At 48.6% G+C, this 18291-nt stretch overlaps 1 protein-coding gene across 4 annotated transcripts in view; it reads left to right on the forward strand.

Annotated features, from left to right (window-relative positions):
- SLC23A2 (solute carrier family 23 member 2) overlaps nucleotides 1-18291 on the forward strand; it is a 53057-nt gene that overhangs the window by 24607 nt on the left and 10159 nt on the right. For all 4 annotated transcript variants that reach the window (XM_041405268.1, XM_041405271.1, XM_041405269.1 and 1 more), the window contains 8 exons: nucleotides 278-435; nucleotides 5428-5516; nucleotides 6728-6798; nucleotides 7940-8121; nucleotides 10917-11037; nucleotides 12346-12502; nucleotides 15888-16035; nucleotides 16566-16671. In XM_041405268.1, coding sequence (XP_041261202.1) covers nucleotides 278-435; nucleotides 5428-5516; nucleotides 6728-6798; nucleotides 7940-8121; nucleotides 10917-11037; nucleotides 12346-12502; nucleotides 15888-16035; nucleotides 16566-16671 — 1032 coding nt within the window. The remainder of the gene's footprint in view (nucleotides 1-277; nucleotides 436-5427; nucleotides 5517-6727; nucleotides 6799-7939; nucleotides 8122-10916; nucleotides 11038-12345; nucleotides 12503-15887; nucleotides 16036-16565; nucleotides 16672-18291) is intronic.

An 18291-nucleotide genomic window follows, 5' to 3' on the forward strand; every position in this document is an offset into this window, starting at 1 on the left:
CCAGGGGGTGTGAGTGGAGTTATTTCTGGGCTGGAGACAGCTCTCAGCACAGTTACCTGAGCAGCTGTGGAGTGTTTCAGGAGCCTGTGGATCCCCCAGAAATCACAAAAATCAGAACCCCCCCACATCAGCATCACCAGAAACACTTGAAAGCAAAGCTCAGAGCTCTGCTGGGCCTTCAGAGGCAGGAAGAGAAGCTGCTGCTGGCCCAGCAGTCACACAGCAGGTGGGGATGGGCTGGATGGATGGTCTGCAGCTCTAACCCCTGTGCCCCCAGCACTACCTGACGTGTTTCAGCGGGACCATCGCCGTGCCCTTCCTGCTGGCCGATGCCATGTGCGTGGGCTTCGACCAGTGGGCCACCAGCCAGCTCATCGGGACCATCTTCTTCTGCGTGGGCATCACCACCCTGCTGCAGACCACCTTCGGCTGCAGGTGAGCCTGGGCACGGGAATTTGGGGGTTCCAGGGCAGAGGGGTTCCTGGGAGAGGGAAAATTCACACATCTTGGTAAAGAGGGGCAGACCACCTTGGGCTGCAGGTGAGCCTGGGCACTGAAATTTGGGGTTCCCAGGGCAGAGGGGCTCCTGGGAGAGGGAAAATTCACACATCTTGGTAAAGAGGGGCTGACTGTGGTGGTTTTATTAATCTCTGCTGCAGACCACCTTGGGCTGCAGGTGAGCCTGGGCACCGAAATTTGGGGTTCCCAGGGCAGAGGGGTTCCTGGGAGAGCAGAAATTCACACATCTTGGTAAAGAGGGGCTGACCGTGGTGGTTTTATTAATCTCTGCTGCAGACCACCTTGGGCTGCAGGTTTGATCTGGGCATGGAAATTTGGGGATTCCAGGGCAGAGGAGGCAGAAGTGTTCCTGGGAGGGAGAGGAAAAATCCACACACCTTGGTAAAGAGGGTCTGACCGTGGTGGTTTTATTAATTTTTGACTGCAGGTGAGCCTGGGCACGGAAATTTGGGGTTCCCAGGGCAGAGGGGTTCCTGGGAGAGCAGAAATTCACACATCTTGGTAAAGAGGGGCTGACCGTGGTGGTTTTATTAATCTCTGCTGCAGACCACCTTGGTTTTAAAATGGGATCTGGGCATGGAAATTTGGGGTTCCCAGGAGTGGGGGGGATTTGCAGAAACACCAAACTGCCAGCAGCAGTTAGGGAGAGCTTTTGGAAAGCTGCTCCCAAAAAAAAAACCAAAACATGGATCTGAAATAACACAGGGCATCCCAGGGGTGAGAAAATACAGCAGGGAGAGGAGGAAACCCAGCAGAACAGAGAAATATTCCTGGGAGAGGAAAAATTCAGACACCGTGGTAAAGAGGAGCTGACTGTGGTGGTTTTATTAATTTCTTACTAAATTAATTAATTTCAATGAAATTCTTGGCAGTTTTTAGGTGGCTGTGATCAGTCCCACAGCAAATTGCATCCTGTGAAGGGCTTGGCAAGTGAAAAAAGCAGGGAAATATGATGAGGGAAGCTTGTCATTCTCTGTTACCTCCCAGTCCATGAAATAATTTGGGTTTATTTGTTAGCTGCTCTGAGTTGTGATCATTCATATGGGCAGTGATCATTCCTGGAGTTTGGAACACACACAAAGGTGTGCAGGGATGCTCTCACCTCTCCTTAGGAGGATGGAAGAGCCCAGGTGGCAAATCCTTGTATAAATCTGGTGTTGGCAAGAACAGATAAATATAAATACAAATATAAATGTAAATAATATAAATAATATAAATCTTTCCAAACCTGTGTTCCACTGCACAGCTGTTTCACATGGCAGTAGCTCAAACCTGCAGAGTTATTTCTGTGTCTTGAATAAAGCCAAAGCAGAAGAAAAGTGCACATTTAACCCTCACTGAGGTGATTCTGGAGTCACTCAGTTCACTTTCAGAACAAGGTGAGCTGAAATCCTGCCTGCCACTAGAAAATTCCAAACACCCCCCACATTTTTAAGGATTTAGTTAAGAGCCAGAATCTTCAGGTGGCAGAGGTGTCTCAGGAGGGCGTGGAAGGCAAACCTGTGGTGGATCAGCTTTTCTCCTAAAACATTCCCAGCTATTCCAGGTTTTCCAGTGCACCCTTTGGTTGAGTTACCTTTGCTTCACTTTTTCCTTTGGGGAAAAAAAACCTTCCCTCTATTTTTTTTAATCTTATTGGACTCAGGAGCTCACTCCTCTGTCTTGAAAGGTTCACTCTGATGGCAAAACAACAGAGTGGAAGCTGTTGGGAAAGCAAACTTTCTTTCCCCAGTGTATTTTCTTTAACTAAAGACTCCCCAGAGTCAATAATCTGATTTCCAGCCTGGTTGGCTCTTTGTGCTGTAGCCATAAATCCTCATGTACCTCGTCTGGAAGTTTGTCATATTTGGGGATTTTCCCCTCCTAACTAATCTTGGCTTTTTATCACTTATTAGTAAGGGATTTGGGGCTCATTTAGAGAGAAGGGCCCCACAATTACAGTGCCATCATTTTGAAATTCTCTGTTCTTTCTGTGTAATCCCAGCCCTGCCCTCCACCTTGCTGGGATTTTTCCCTTTTCAGTGGCTCCCACTTGCACTGTACTTACATTTTCATGTCCCTGAAGGCCAAATTGTGTTTGGGTCTTACAATAACTTGTGTTTAGGGAGGAAATTTCCACTCTGGGATGTTTTATAACTATTGCCCATGTGATGGGGGGTTTATGTAAGGCTGGGAATGGGATACAGCAGCACAGGCCTCTCAATGAGATTTGCAAGTATTCATTGGCAAGTCTGTGAACTGCAAAGTATTTCAGCAAATAAAGCTTTCAAAAGGTCAAATTCCACGGTTTAAGGGTTCTTAAAGGTGGATTTAGCTCGATTACGAGGTGGGGTTGGGGTAGGTTGGGTACCCAGACCAGTTCTAGGAATTCCAGCTATTCACTGGGTTGTGCAGTGAGCCCCAGCTCTGGCAGGGTTCATTAGTGGGTAATTAGTGGCACTGAGAGCATCAAACTCAGCTTTAATCCACGCCAGGGTGGCAGCTCTGGTGCTGTGCCCTGCACTGGCTCAGCTCTCTCCCATCTCTGGGACATGGGAAGGTAGTGAGGCATTTCCAGATGCCTTTGCCTGCAGAAAAACTCTTTTCTTCACAAGGGCCCGTGCCAAAATGGAGCAGCTGGATGATTTAGACACGAAATTGAAATGATAGCCCACTCAGGAGCTTTGGTGCTTTAGCTGGTTGGCAATGAGTGGCTGCTTTGAAAATCTGTAAGTGACTCCCAGACTGCAGCTGTCACCTGAGAAAGAGACAGACCTTGCTTGACTGATTTTCAACAATTTGTTTTAAAAAAAATTAAAATTAAATTACTTTTTGTTTGCCTGGTTTAGGGGGAAAAATCCCCACTATTTTGAGCCTTTTGGGAGTTACCTGTGTCCCACAGAAGTGGAGCAGGACCAGGTGCTGAGATGTGATTTTCCATCCCTGTGCTGGATGTGTTTCATGGGATGCAGAGCAGCCCAAGCTGGCAGCAGTGACCTCAGCACTGGAGAATGTGTTTGCAGTGTGTGTTTACCAAACTCTGAGGGGGCTGTGTAGGTGGGATGGAGCAGTAGCAGCTTGTTCCAGGTATTGCAACCCTGCCATGGGCACCAGCTCTGCTTAATGAGCCTGGCAGCATGGGCTGAATCACTCCCTGAGCCACCAGCCCTGACTTCCTGGAGACAGAGCTGGGATTTCTGCGTGGAGCAGCTCCCAGGGGGATTCTGTCCAGCCAGCCATGCTTGGATGGCTCATGGACTTCATGGAGTTTGAGTTTTTAATGCACTTTTCAACATTTGGTGGCTCTGAAATTGCCCAAGCTGCTCCTGTGAACTTGACACCTCCCATTAATGAGAAGCCTCTGTTTGACTCCTGTGCTCACCATTTCCCCCCACACTTCTCCCCCTGTGAGCATTTCCTGACCTTCACCTGAACCTGAGCAGTTCATTTTCCTGCCCTCACACCTTGGGATCTCCTGTTAAAGGGAATCTCCTGGCAGTGCACTAATGTCAATATTTGTAGAATAGTTCAGAGTGCATCTGCAGTTAAGTAATGTTGGGATATTTGTTACACAAGGTACAGTGAGGTCAATAAATTCATACCTGCTGCAGGTAATCCTCTCCAGATCTCCAAATCTTTTGGGAAGTATAAACATCAATGCTAAGAATGTCATCTTGAAATTCTTGTGGTGTTTGTATTTATTGGTGGCAACCACTGGGAACATCTAATCTGCTGCCATCAGCCCAGCAGTTATTGACACATGCACTCCAAAATGAGTGTGCTCAGAGTCATGCAGAGGGAAGGGATGGAGCCTGCAGGCTGCACTTCAGAGGGTGTTCTGTGCTGGGGTGGTAAAAACTGCACTTTCAGAGGGTGTTCCTGTGCTGGGGGGGTAAAAACTGCACCTTGAGAGTGTGTTCCTGTGCTGGGGTGGTAAAACTGCACCGCCAGAGTGTGTTCCTGTGCTGGGGTGGTAAAACTGCACCGCCAGAGTGTGTTCCTGTGCTGGGGTGGTAAAACTGCACCGCCAGAGTGTGTTCCTGTGCTGGGGTGGTAAAACTGCACCGCCAGAGTGTGTTCCTGTGCTGGGGTGGTAAAACTGCACCGCCAGAGTGTGTTCCTGTGCTGGGGTGGTAAAACTGCACCGCCAGAGTGTGTTCCTGTGCTGGGGTGGTAAAACTGCACCGCCAGAGTGTGTTCCTGTGCTGGGGTGGTAAAACTGCACCGCCAGAGTGTGTTCCTGTGCTGGGGTGGTAAAACTGCACATCCAGATAGCAATTCCTGTGCTGGGGATGGTAAAAACTGCACCTCCAGAGAGTGTTCCTGTGCTGGGGTGGTAAAACTGCACCTCCAGAGTGTGTTCCTGTGCTGGGATGGTAAAACCTGCACCTTGAGAGAGGAGTTCTGTGCTGGGATGGTAAAACTGCACATCCAGAGGGTGTTCCTGTGCTGGGGTGGTAAAAACTGCACCTTGAGAGTGTGTTCCTGTGCTGGGATGGTAAAACTGCACATCCAGATAGCAATTCCTGTGCTGAGGTGGTAAAACTGCACCTTCAGAGGGTGTTCTGTGCTGGGATGGTAAAACTGCACCTTGAGAGCACAGTTCCCTGTGCTGGGATGGTGAAACTGCACCTTGAGAGAGCTGTTCTGTGCTGGGATGGTAAAAGCTGCACCTGCAGCTCTGCTCCCCCAGCTCAGTGTCCACCTGTGTCCCTGTGCTGCTGTCACAGCCTGCCACCAGTGCCTGGCCCCTGGCAGGTGCTGTCAGCTCTTTGGCTCGTGAAGTCTCTGTATTTCTCTGACTGGGTTGTTTTTGGTGAGAAATCCTCTTATTTCCCAGTTTAATAACTCAGTAAGGGGTGGTTTGAGTGCCCACCCACTGCGGTGACCCCACAGAATGTCACCATCTCTCCTCTCCCTTCCCACCAGGTTACCCCTGTTCCAAGCCAGTGCTTTTGCATTCTTAGCACCTGCCAGAGCAATTCTCTCTCTGGAGAAGTGGAAGTGCAATAACACAGGTAATTGTTGTTTATCCTTGTTCAGGTTTAAGTGACAAGTGGGCCGGGTCACGTGGAGTGCAGCTGCCAGAGCTTCTGATGTAAAAGCTGGGAGTAATGAGCAGGGAATATGGAAAGCTTCTCTTTTTACAGTGTTACAATACTCTGCCACAGAAGACTCCTAAAAATGCCCTTGTGGAGTTCTGTTTCTGGGGATTTTTTAATACAAAAACGTTGACAAAGGAACTGTAACTGTGGCATAAAGCAATTCTTCTGTTCATTTACATTCTGCAAGTGTTCCTTCCCGTAATGTTCCAAATATTTGGAAACAGCGAGTCCAAGTGAGCCCTTTGAAGTTGTGAGTGGGAGGGAGTTTGAGCAATGCACAGCATCACCTCCAGACCAGGATTTTCCCCTGCTGAAGTCATACCTGACAGGTTTTGACAAGATTTGGATGTTCTTTTTCCCTCTCTCTCTGCTGCTGTCGTCATCCTGGAAGGTTTGAGCTTCAGAGGGACGAGGTCCTGGTTGGGATGGGAGCTTTAGCTCTAGGTTGGACTGGAAATGACTCTGGCAGTTTTCTGTTCATTGAGGGGTGGTTATTCAGTACCAAGGCTGTGGGCAGTGGGAAGCAGCAGTACAGGGAATAATCAGGCTGCTCACTCCTGACTGGAGCTCTTCCTCGGGCTCCTTTGGACTCTCTAATAATTTAATTTCTATTATATACATCTCTGTTAACTCACACTCAAATGTGATTAACACCCAGCTTGTTGAAAGAAACTCTCTGGTAACCCTGGGTGGCAAAGCCATTTTCCCCAGGACTGCAGCTTGTCAAAAAGAGCTTTGCTGAACCTTCCTGCTGGACCCTTTCACCTCCCAAAGCTGCCAGCTGGGGCTGTCCCCACGGGGCAGCTCCTTCAGTCAGTGACCTCCACTAGAGCTGGGGATTCCTGGGGTGCAGCTGAGTAATTCCCCACTGGAGTGGGGAGAGAACTCCTGGCTGACCTTTCTGTCTGGAAGTCAGGGTGTTTTCCTGCTGGAACCCTGGTTGCTGAGAGTTTTGGAGCAGGGGGAGAAGTGAGGGGTTGGTTCTTGGGCCTTCATTTGAGCACAACTTGCTCTCTGTGTGAATCCTTTGCCAGCCACAGCCTGGGGAGGGATTTGGTTTGTGTGGAATGGTGGCAGGGTGGCCGGGCAATAAAAGAAATCCCCTTTTTTGTCCCTTTTGGAAGATCTGACAGTTGCAAATGGAACAGCAGAGCTGCTGCACACGGAGCACATCTGGTACCCCCGGATACGAGAGGTAATGTGGGACTTGCATTTGCTCTCACTCTCCTGCTCCAGTTAAGTTCCTCACTTTGATCATCTGTGTGTTCTTGTCTTTAAGTTGGTAATTTCTCGTTTCACCGCGATCTCCATTTGAATATATCCCTTTCCTCATTTCATGGAAGTCTTCATCTTTTCCACCTGTTCATTGCTGGCCAGCAAATACCAGGAGTTAGTTACCACATCCCAAAAGCCGTGCAGTGAAATGCTCAAGGGAGATGAAAACTCTTCTTGTAACCCTGATTTGTGCTCGCTGGCAGCAGTTCAGCTGCTGCCAGGCCCCTTCCTTGCCAGCTGTCCCTGTGCTCTGGGGCTGGCCCTGGAAGGTGAATCTGCAGTTAGGAAATCTGGTTCCTTCCCCAGTGTCTTGAGTTGGAGACTCTTGTGATAAGAGGTCGATTCTCCCCAAAGACTTTTGAAATGCCTGGAGCTCCTTCTCCACTCAGTGTGAAGTCGTGGTGCCCTGCAGGGCAGGCTGAGGGCTGTGCCACGCCAGGGTGGCAGGTAGAGTAGTCCAAATGAAGGCGTGTGTCATGGAATTGATCTCCCATCCCGTTGCTTTGGGCTGCCAACTTTTTCTTAATTAAAAACAACCCCTCTCTCTTCCCCATGTTCAAACCATAGCTACATCCTGCCAAGAGCCCTGCAGCCAAGAGGGCTGACAGTCTCCTGAGACCACAACGCTGCTCTAATCCAGCTTCTAAGGAGCACTTGTGACCAATGCAGCACACACTCTGCCCCTAGGAGCTAGGAGCATCACCTCGTGGCGCACCAACCCTTGCCGTTCGATCTGAGAGCTTAAAGGTTAGCCTGGACCCCAGGTCTCCTGTCTGACAGTGTGATGTGCTTTCCACACAGCTTCCAGACTGGCCCACTGGTCTGTTGTGTAATAGTTTTGTGGAGAAAACCATAAGTGTTATGCTTAAAGCAATAAGTCACTTAAACATAATGAGCTGTTATATGACGGGAAAAAAAAAAAATTTTTTTTTTTTTGCCGAGTTCTTCTGTGTCACTGAATTCTTTTAACTGCAGTTTGTAATCCAGAGCAGAAAAACAAAGGGTTTGGCTTTGCCTGTCAGGTGGCACTGAGCTGCCTCTCTGCCCTGTTGTGTGTTCAGATCCAAGGTGCCATCATCATGTCCTCGCTGATCGAGGTGGTGATCGGGCTGCTGGGGCTGCCCGGGGCCCTGCTGCGCTACATCGGGCCCCTGACCATCACCCCCACCGTGGCCCTCATCGGCCTCTCGGGCTTCCAGGCTGCTGGGGAGAGAGCTGGCAAGCACTGGGGCATCGCCATGCTGTGAGTACCCTGCGTTTCCTGCTGCCCATGCGGAGTTTTGGGGTGCCGGGGGAAAGCCGGAGGCAGCGGGGCTGCACTGGTGCTGCTGGTGTGGGGAGCACCCTGAGAAACAACAAACACCATGAGAAACAAACACCCAGAGAAACAAACAGCCCCCTGAGAAACAAACAGACACCCTGAGAAATGAACACCCTGAGAAACAACAAACACCATGAGAAACAAACACACACCCTGAGAAACAAACACCCTGAGAAACATGGAATTTAAATGTTACCCAGTCAATAACCTGAGAAACAAACAACACCCTGAGAAACAAAGAAACACCTTGAGAAACAAACAACACCCTGAGAAACAAACAGCACCCTGAGAAACAAACAACACCCTGAGGAACAAACAGCACCCTGAGAAACAACAAACACCCTGAGAAACAAAGAACACCCTGAGAAACAAACAGACACCCTGAGAAACATCAAACCCCCCGAGGAACAAACAAACCCCCTGAGGAACAAACAACACCCTGAGAAACAAGCAAACCCCCTGACAAGCAAAACCCTGAGAAACAAACAAAGCCCCTGAGAAACACCCAGAGTCTGGATGAGATCAGCTGGAAATGGGGGAATAAGGACAGAGCAGTTCAGGGGGATTCCCTGAAGCTTTTCCCTGCTTCTTCCCCATGTGCAGCACCCAACTGTGCTGGCTCTGGGAGCAGGAGGAATGCCTTGGTGAGATCAGATTGTGATCTCACTAATCTGTTTGCACAGTGCTTTGAACATGTAAAGTATTCTGTAAGTGCAGCTTATGATTAAAAGGGCTCTTTAATTCTCTTTTATCTTGCATGTTGGCATCAGGAGTATTTTTGTGATTCTGTTGTATTAAGCAGCTGATCCAAAGGAACGTTTTATTTGTCTGTAAAACAAATTTCTGTGCAAGTTGGGGCTGACGTTCAATGAATCAAGCCCATCTTTGAACTGGACATGGAAACATGTAATTAAAGTTGACATTTTTGCAGATGGAAAAAAAAAATCAATCGATTCAGGAGTGGAATTTAAATGTTACCCAGTCAATAAAGTATTGCTGGCTTCTGCCATGCAGAAATGGGAGGTTAAAAACAGCTCCACAGCTGTGGGAAGCCACTCAGGAGCAATTCCAGCTCTGTGAGATGTGGCTCCTGGAATTGTCCTGGATATTCTGAGGAAATCAAGGTCCTGCATTTCTCCCTGGCCCTGCAGAATCAGCTGGGGGCCTCTGGGAGCTGCAGGATTCCCAATTTCCTGATGAACTTGTTCTGTGGGTGCTTTATTCCACCAGACATTTGCACTGATATTTGTAAATTATTCCTGAGCTGGGCTTTGCCTGTTTTTCCAGATTTTCCTGGGGCATTCGAAGGTTTGGTGCTGTTTCACAGCCCCTCTGCTGTGCAGCCAATGGAAAATCCACTGCCATAATTGAATATTGGATTTTTTACAGCTCTGTGCTAAATCAAATCCAAAGCTCTCTGTCCTCAGGGCTGGTGTGGGAGGGAGGGGAGCCCGTGGTGGATTTTGGGGGGATTCTGGGGTTTCCTGCATGGAAAAGATGTGCTTTTTGCTTTTCTCTTGGACTGCTGAGGGCTGTAAATGCCCCTCCTTTTCCTGGAGAGGAAAACTGGTTTGTGTCTGATCTGGGGCAGAAGAGAGGCTGACAATCCTCTTTTTATTTTTCAAGTCAGCTGATAAAAACATAATCTCAGATTTCAGCAGAGCTTTGCTTCCTCAGACAGCTCCAGTCTTTGGGAGGCCCTTGCAGAGCAGAGCTGGGTTGAGAATTGAGAATTGCTCCTTTAGAATTGAGCAACGTGCCCTGGCTGATGATTTTTCAGGGCAGTGGGGGCTTATTTTAGCTGTAAAAAATAATTTTTAATGTCCAGATGAGCTTGGCAGTTTCATTAATGGCAGTAATGCATAATAATTGAGACATCTAATACAGATGGACTGCACTGGCAGCAAATCTTGGGGCTTGGGCTCCATTCTGCTTCATTTGCAGCTAAATAATGAAAGATTTATATTTAAAAAAAAAACAAACAGATTCTTAAGAACAGAAAAATTTCCCTGACAGCAATTTCTTTACATGCTTTGGAGTTGGCTGCAAATTTTGAAATGCAAAAATCTGTTTTTGCAGTTCTCCTGTTTCTTGGCAGGTGCTGGCAGCAGGTTTTGTGCCTTACAGAGCAGCCCTGGCTCTCAGCTGGAGTCTGGGAGCAAAGAAGGGGCAGCACAGGAATTTTAACTGAAAATCCCCCTTCAGCCTGGGCCTGTCCCTGATCCATTTGCAGATCCTTAAGAACAGAAAAATTTCCCTGACAGCAATTTCTTTACATGCTTTGGAGTTGGCTGCAAATTTTGAAATGCAAAAATCTGTTTTTGCAGTTCTCCTGTTTCTTGGCAGGTGCTGGCAGCAGGTTTTGTGCCTTACAGAGCAGCCCTGGCTCTCAGCTGGAGTCTGGGAGCAAAGAAGGGGCAGCACAGGAATTTTAACTGAAAATCCCCCTTCAGCCTGGGCCTGTCCCTGATCCATTTGTCTGCTTGCAGCTGCTGAGTTTTGCAGCACTTGAGAATTCAAATTCTCTTTTGGCATTTGAGGAATAATAATTTGAATGGTTTTGCTGCCTTGTCTTGTGCTTGAATTGAAAATCTGCATTTGTGTTGTGCCTCCAAAGGGCCTGAAGAGGTTTGTGCTAAAAAGAATTTATCATATATTGGTGCTAATAACATTTCTCTCTTGTCCCACCCTCCTCATCCTCCTTTTTTTTCCCTCAGGACTATTTTTCTGGTATTGTTGTTCTCCCAGTATGCCAGAAATGTCAAATTTCCCTTGCCCATTTATAAATCCAAGAAAGGATGGACAGCATACAGGCTGCAGCTTTTCAAGATGTTCCCTGTAAGTCCTTGAACTTGTTCTTCCTTTGGCAAAAAAAAAAAAATCTGTTTTGGGAGTTGGGGTTGTTGGTTTTGATTTTTCTTCACAATAGAATACTCAAAAGGTGAGGTAAATCTTTAATGGATTTATTGGAAACATAATGGAAATATTCAGATTTTGTGGGAGTGATGGGGAGGGGAGGGCAGAGGGGAAGGGAAGCTTGTGCACACAGGGGGAAATGGTTTTTATTTATTTTTGGGTTAGAAAAAGGGTGTTGTCCAACAAATTAGACAAAACACTAGAAACATTTCTTAACCTATCAACCTTTCACACTATACTATAAATACCTCAAAAACCAACCATCTCAAATCATAAATCCTGCTGCAATACACCTTCCATGATTCTGTTTCTCCAGAACACCTCATCTCCTTACAAAACCATCCTGTAAAACTTCCTTCCAGCTCCATTTCTCTCTCAACACCATCTATCCTGTCCCATAACATTTCTAAATCAGCATTTATCTCAAATTGTAATATTATGTATTTTACATATGAATGCATACAGTGTCTATATGTGGTATGTCTTTTACATACAATTTACATACAGTATCTGCGTATAATATGTGTTTTACCTACAATTTACATACAGTATATAATATGTATTTTACATAATAATACAGTATATATAACATGTATTTTACATAGAGTATCTATACATAGTATTTTGCATACTATATACATACTTATACATGATATGTATTTTACACACAAATACATATTCTGTATATAGTGTTTCACATACTATTTACATACACTATCTGTATGTAATACCTGTTTTACATTCAAATACATACAGTATCTATAGTATATATTTTACATACTACTTACATACAGTATCTATATATAATATGTATTTTACATACAAATACAATATATAATATGTATTTTACATACTATTTACATACAGTATGTATTTTACATACTATTTGCATTCAGTATCTGTACATGGCATGTCTTTTCCACACAAATCCATGCAGTATCTATACATGGCATGTCTTTTCCACACAAATCCATACAGTATCTGTACATAGCATGTCTTTTCCACACAAATCCATACAGTATCTGTACATAGCATGTCTTTTCCACACAAATCCATGCAGTATCTGTACATGGCATGTCTTTTCCACACAAACCCATACCATACCAACCTTCTCTCAAGCCCCCAAACCTCCCACGGATCCATTTCCCCCCGCTCAGGCTCCGGGCTGTGCAGCACCCCCCGAGCAGGAGCTGTGAGCTCACTGCCCCCCCTGTGTGCTCGTGTCCCCAGATCATCCTGGCCATCCTGGTGTCCTGGCTGCTGTGCTTCATCTTCACGGTGACAGACGTGTTCCCCCCGGACAGCTCCAAGTACGGCTTCTACGCGCGCACGGACGCGCGCCGCGGCGTGCTGCTGGTGGCCCCGTGGTTCAAGGTGCCCTACCCCTGTAAGTGTGCTGCTCCCGGGGCCCAGCAGGGCCACTGCTGCTGTCCACAGCTCTGCTGCCTCTGCCTGGGGCTTATTCCATAGCCCTGCTTCCCCAGAACCCAGCAGGGTGGTTCCTTTGGTTCCCCAGAACCCAGCAGGGTGATTCCTTTGGTTCCCCAGAACCCAGCAGGGTGATTCCTGTGGTTCCCCAGAACCCACCAGGGTCATTGCTGCTGTTCCAGAGCTCTGCTGCCTCTGCCTGGGGTTTATTCCTTAGTCCTGGCTCCCCAGAACCCAGCAGGGCCACTGCTGCTGTTCACAGCTCTGCTGGCTGTGTCTGGGGTTTATTCCTTAGTCCTGGCTCCCCAGAACCCAGCAGTGCCATTCCTTTTGCCCCACAGCTCTGCTGGCTCTCTCAGTGGTTTCTTCCTTAGTCCTGGCTCCCCAGAACCCAGCAGAGTGATTCCTTTGGTTCCCCAGAACCCAGCACGGTCATTGCTGCTGTTCCACAGCTCTGCTGCCTCTGCCTGGGGTTTATTCCTTAGTCCTGGCTCCCCAGAACCCAGCAGGGTGATTCCTTTGGTTCCCCAGAACCCAGCAGGGTCATTGCTGCTGTTCCAGAGCTCTGCTGGCTCTCTCAGTGGTTTATTCCACAACTCTGGTTCTCCAGAATCCAGCAGTGTCATTCCTCCTGTTCCAGAGCTCTGCTGGCTCTCAGTGGTTTATTCCATAAGTCTGGTTCCCCAGGAGTCCAGCATGTTCATTGCTGCTGTTCACAGCTCTGCTGGCTGTGTCTGGGGCTTATTCCATAGCCCTGCTTCCCCAGAACCCAGCAGGGTGATTCCTTTGGTTCCCCAGAACCCAGCAGGGTCATTGCTGCTGCCCCACAGCTCTGCTGGCTCTCTCAGTGGTTTCTTCCTTAGTCCTGGCTCCCCAGAACCCAGCAGAGTGATTCCTTTGGTTCCCCAGAACCCAGCAGGGTCACTCCTCCTGTTCCAGACCTCTGCTGGCTCTCTCAGTGGTTTATCCCATAACCCTGGCTCCCCAGAACCCAGCAGGGTGATTCCTTTGGTTCCCCAGGAGCCCAGCAGGGTCATTGCTGCTGTTCCAGAGCTCTGCTGGCTCTCTCTCAGTGGTTTATTCCACAACTCTGGTTCTCCAGAATCCAGCAGTGTCATTCCTCCTGTTCCAGAGCTCTGCTGGCTCTCAGTGGTTTATTCCATAAGTCTGGTTCCCCAGAACCCAGCACGGTCATTGCTGCTGTTCCACAGCTCTGCTGCCTCTGCCTGGGGTTTATTCCTTAGTCCTGGCTCCCCAGAACCCAGCAGTGCCATTCCTTTTGCCCCACAGCTTTGCTGCTCTCTCTCAGTGGTTTATTCCTTAGTCCTGGCTCCCCAGAACCCAGCAGTGCCATCCCTCTTGCCCCACAGCTCTGCTGGCTCTCTCTGGTTTATTCCATAACCTTTGGGTGCTGTGGATGATCCATCCCTGGCGGTGTCCCAGGCTGGACAGGGCTTGGAGCAGCCTGGGACAGTGGGAGGGGTCCCTGCTCCTGGCTCTGAGGGTCCCTCCCAGTCCAAACCATTCCACAGTTCCAGCACACACCACTCTCATTGCCTGCTGGTGTTCATTTTTTTCCTTGTTTTCCTCTTCAGCTGACACCTTAAGGTCTCACCCAGGGAAGGCTGAGGCTGTGAACTGCAGTGTGCAGGGTTGGTGTGGGTGACTCTCCTGAGAACAAGTGACTGCACCCCTCACAAGGCTGGCTGATTGCTCAGTCCTTGGCGGTGCTGGCAGTGCCAGGGACAGGTTTTTACAGCTCTGCTGAAGTCCCTGGCTCTCACTGTCTAAAGAATCACTTCTGTGGGCAGCTCCTCCCGGCCTGCTGCACTTCCCTGCCCCAAACACACCCATTCCTGGCTGAGCACGGCTGTTCCTGGCAGAAGATGCCCTGACTTGCCAAGGCACTGCTGGCACGGGCAAGTCAGGGAATGCCAGGCCCTGCTTATCAGAGAGCAGTGAAATTATTTACAGGAGAGCACCAAACACTTCACACAACGTTTTGGATGTGTTTTTATGTTGGCCACCTCTAGGTTTAATGCTGTTAAAGGCTGGGGTTGTGGTGTGAGATTGCACAACTGGCTCACCCTTCAGAAATTAACTGGGTAATTAGGGAATCTCATTATTTTAGAATAGAAATACAGGAATTATCAGCCATGCCACCACATGGTGATGAGGCAGCTTCATTGTGGTTTTCCATGTGCTTTGGTTCTTGAAAGAAACCACTTCTGAAGCAGCAGATGAAGAATAGAAGCTTTTGGGAAAGAAGAGGAGGAAAACTTCTCCACCCTGATCAGCCCATTTGTATTTGTGAGGTTCATTCACTCCTGTGTGATTGAAGATCCCTTTGTTGCACGAGGCTCATCTATTTCAAAGAGATAAAAAGCATCAAGGCAATTGCTGTGGAAAACCTGCCAGGCTTTTCTGCAGGCTTAAATTAATCTTATTTTCTCTACTACAAAAATTTGGAGCTGGGAGGTGTTTGTGCAGCGATCAGAGCTGGTTGTTGGATCCTCTTTGGTCGACTAAACTTGTGACCAAAGTGACTTTTTGGAGCAATAATAATACAGTGGCATTTGCCTCACTGGCCAGGATTGTTTTCTCACAAGCTGTAACTCAAATTCCTGATTCCTGAACAGGAGGAATTTTTTTTTTTTTTTTAAGTGGGGTTTTATGGCTCTCTGGGATTTTTCCAAGTGTGATCAAAGCAGTTTGTTTGGCGTTTTTTCCTTTGCTCCTTTCATCTCCTTGAACTTGCCAGACTGTGTTAGAGTGAAGGGAGTTTGTTGTTGCCACCAAAGATAAATAAACAGTGCCTGGGGCAGTGCTGGGCCCCCCTCAGTCCCAGGGTCACTTCTGGCCCCTCAGGACAAGGACATGGAGGGGCTGGAGCATGTCCAGGGCAGGGAATGGAGCTGGGAAGGGGGCTCAGAGGGAGAAAATGGGATCAGGGGGAACTTCTGCCTTTGCACAACTCCCGACAGGAGGGGGCAGCCGGGGGGGATTTGGGATCTTGTCCCAAAATATGGGATAGGGACAGAGGATTTAGGGGACAGGGACAGGAGGAGAGGGGACAGAAGGAGAGGGAACAGCCCCAGGCTGTGCCAGGGGAGGCTCAGGGTGACATTGGGGAATATTTCTTGCCCAGCCCTGCAGTCCCCATCCCTGGGGGGCTGCGCAGCAGCGTGGCTGTGGCACTTGGGGACGCGACCAGCGCTGACCCGGGCAGTGCTGAGGGATCCTAAAACCCCTTCCCAGCCCAAACCACTCCCCAGTCCCACCAGGTTTGTGTTGGTTTGGCTGTGTGCTGGGGCAGGAAGGCGTGAGTGTTGCTCTCTCCACAGTCCAGTGGGGGCTGCCCACCATCTCGGCGGCGGGCGTGATCGGCATGCTGAGCGCCGTGGTGGCCAGCATCATCGAGTCCATCGGCGACTACTACGCCTGTGCCAGGCTCTCCTGTGCTCCTCCTCCTCCCATCCACGCCATCAACAGGTCTGTCCCAGCCAGAGCTACTGCACTGGCTCAGCCTCTTTGGGTTTTTTGGGTTTTTTTCCCCCCTTTGGATAAGCAGGAATGTGCTCTGAGGTGGAATGTTGCAGTTTGGTCAGACTGCAGGGCCAAGGGTGTGAAGTGCAGGGTGGAAATGGCACCTGGGGTTGTGTTGTTACCTTTGAATGCCAGTGCTGTTCCTGCTGGAGTCTGTGGGAGTTACCAGCACGGTTTGCACAGGGAAAGAGCTCTAAACTGGTTCTGGAATTGGGGTTGTCAAAATCGCCTGGAATGCAGTTTAGAAACAGAGCAGCTCTGAGGCTTTGTTTGAGTTTTTAATACAGTTTCCTCAGTTTAAGAATGGGGGGATCTAAGACTCAGGAAACAGAACTCCAGCCTGTTTTCCAGGTGTGTTGGAGCTTGAGCCATGCATGGCAGTAATTCCATGGTGGAGCAGATGCCCCTGTGGCATTCAGGACCCCCCCAGTGATTGTGTGCCTGAACCAACCCTTGTGTTCTCTTTGGCATTCCAGGGGGATTTTCATCGAGGGTCTCTCCTGTGTTCTGGATGGAGTGTTTGGGACAGGGAATGGATCCACCTCCTCCAGCCCCAACATTGGGGTCCTGGGCATCACAAAGGTGAAGTGCTCTGCTGGGAGCCCTCAGGGGTTCCTGGTGTTCATTATCCTCTTCCAGGAGACCATTCTGCTCCATTCCTGTGCACACGAACTTCCCAGATCATTCTGAGTGTGCCTGACTGTCTGTACCAGCTCCTGTCTGAGGGAAATGCATTATTGTACATCAGGACCTCAAAAACTCATTTATTCAGAGTAAAATGCAGTTAGAATCCCCATAATGCAGATGCTGCTGCATAAACCATCTCTTGGAAAACCTAGGCAGCATTCCAGGGCTCTGGGGTGGTTTGAGTTGAGGCATAAACACTGTAAACTGTGTAGAAATTGCTGCTTTTTGGGTGTCTTGGCTCTGAAAGCATCAGTAGGAAGTGACTTTTTAATGCCTCACACACAAAATGTGAAAATGCAACGTGAGGTGCTTGGGCTTTATCTGTGTCTGTACTGGGACATGGCAGTGGCCCAGGGGCTGCAGCCAAGGTCATTGCAGAGTTAAAAGGACCCTCAGTGTTTGGGTTTAAGGCTTAGGGCTTTATGTATTTCTGGTGATGTTGCTCAACAACAAGTGTGGGAGTGCTTGAGGGGCTCCTTTGCTCCCGTGTGGGGCTGGATCTGTGCCTGGCTGAGCTGGGAGGCCTTGGCTGCAGAGAAATCTGCCTGATATTGTTAATTTAACCTTGGTGAGGAACAGCAGCAGCTTTGCTGAGAGTGATCTGTGTTGTAAATAGGTCCACCTTGTCGGGTGGTGAACGTGGGAGCCATAAATCCTTTGTGCAAGGGTAGAAAATGTCTGTCCTTGCAGTAACTCATCCCCCTGGCCTGATCACATCTGATAAATGATGTGTTTGTCCTCAGCCCTCCCTTGTGCTGCACAAAGGGTGATTCTGCTGCCTTTGGGGTGCAGTTCAACACTAACAGCACCATCTGCTGTCTGTACCAGTCACCATCCAGCTCGTGGAAATCTCCTAGGAGAGAAGTTCTGCTCAGGAAAAAAAAACAAACCCTTAAAGAAAGGTTTATTCTGTTCTGCTCCCTTGCCATTGTTTCTTCATGGGGGTTGAGATGAATTAACAGAGTTTTTTTTTTATGAGCAGCCCACAGAAATGAGTGTGCATTTCATGCTGGAGCAGTGCAAAGTTGTGGCAGGGAGTGGAGCTGCCCAGGGTGGCTCTGCAGCAGGCTGTGCTCTTGTTCCCCTGCTGCACATTCACTCCCCAAACCCCAGCAGCTCCTCAGCTTCAGGCAGAATTTTGGCACAGAGATGCTCTGCTGTTGGTTTGGGGGAGGAAATCTTCAGTGCTGCATCACCAGGGCTTTTCCCTCTCTTGAAATTGCTGTGTAATTACACTTAAATTTAAATTCAGCTGCATGGAGGTGCTGAAAGCCTTTCTGCCTTTGGGGTGCAGTTCAACACTAACAGCACCATCTGCTGTCTGTACCAGTCACCATCCAGCTCGTGGAAATCTCCTAGGAGAGAAGTTCTGCTCAGGAAAAAAAAACAAACCCTTAAAGAAAGGTTTAATTCTTTCTGCTCCCTTGCCATTGTTTCTTCATGGGGGTTGAGATGAATTAACAGAGTTTTTTTTTTATGAGCAGCCCACAGAAATGAGTGTGCATTTCATGCTGG

This window comes from Onychostruthus taczanowskii, unplaced genomic scaffold (genome assembly GCF_017590055.1).
Source record: "Onychostruthus taczanowskii isolate IOZ18803 unplaced genomic scaffold, ASM1759005v1 scaffold228, whole genome shotgun sequence".
In the NCBI taxonomy this organism is placed as follows: domain Eukaryota; kingdom Metazoa; phylum Chordata; class Aves; order Passeriformes; family Passeridae; genus Onychostruthus; species Onychostruthus taczanowskii.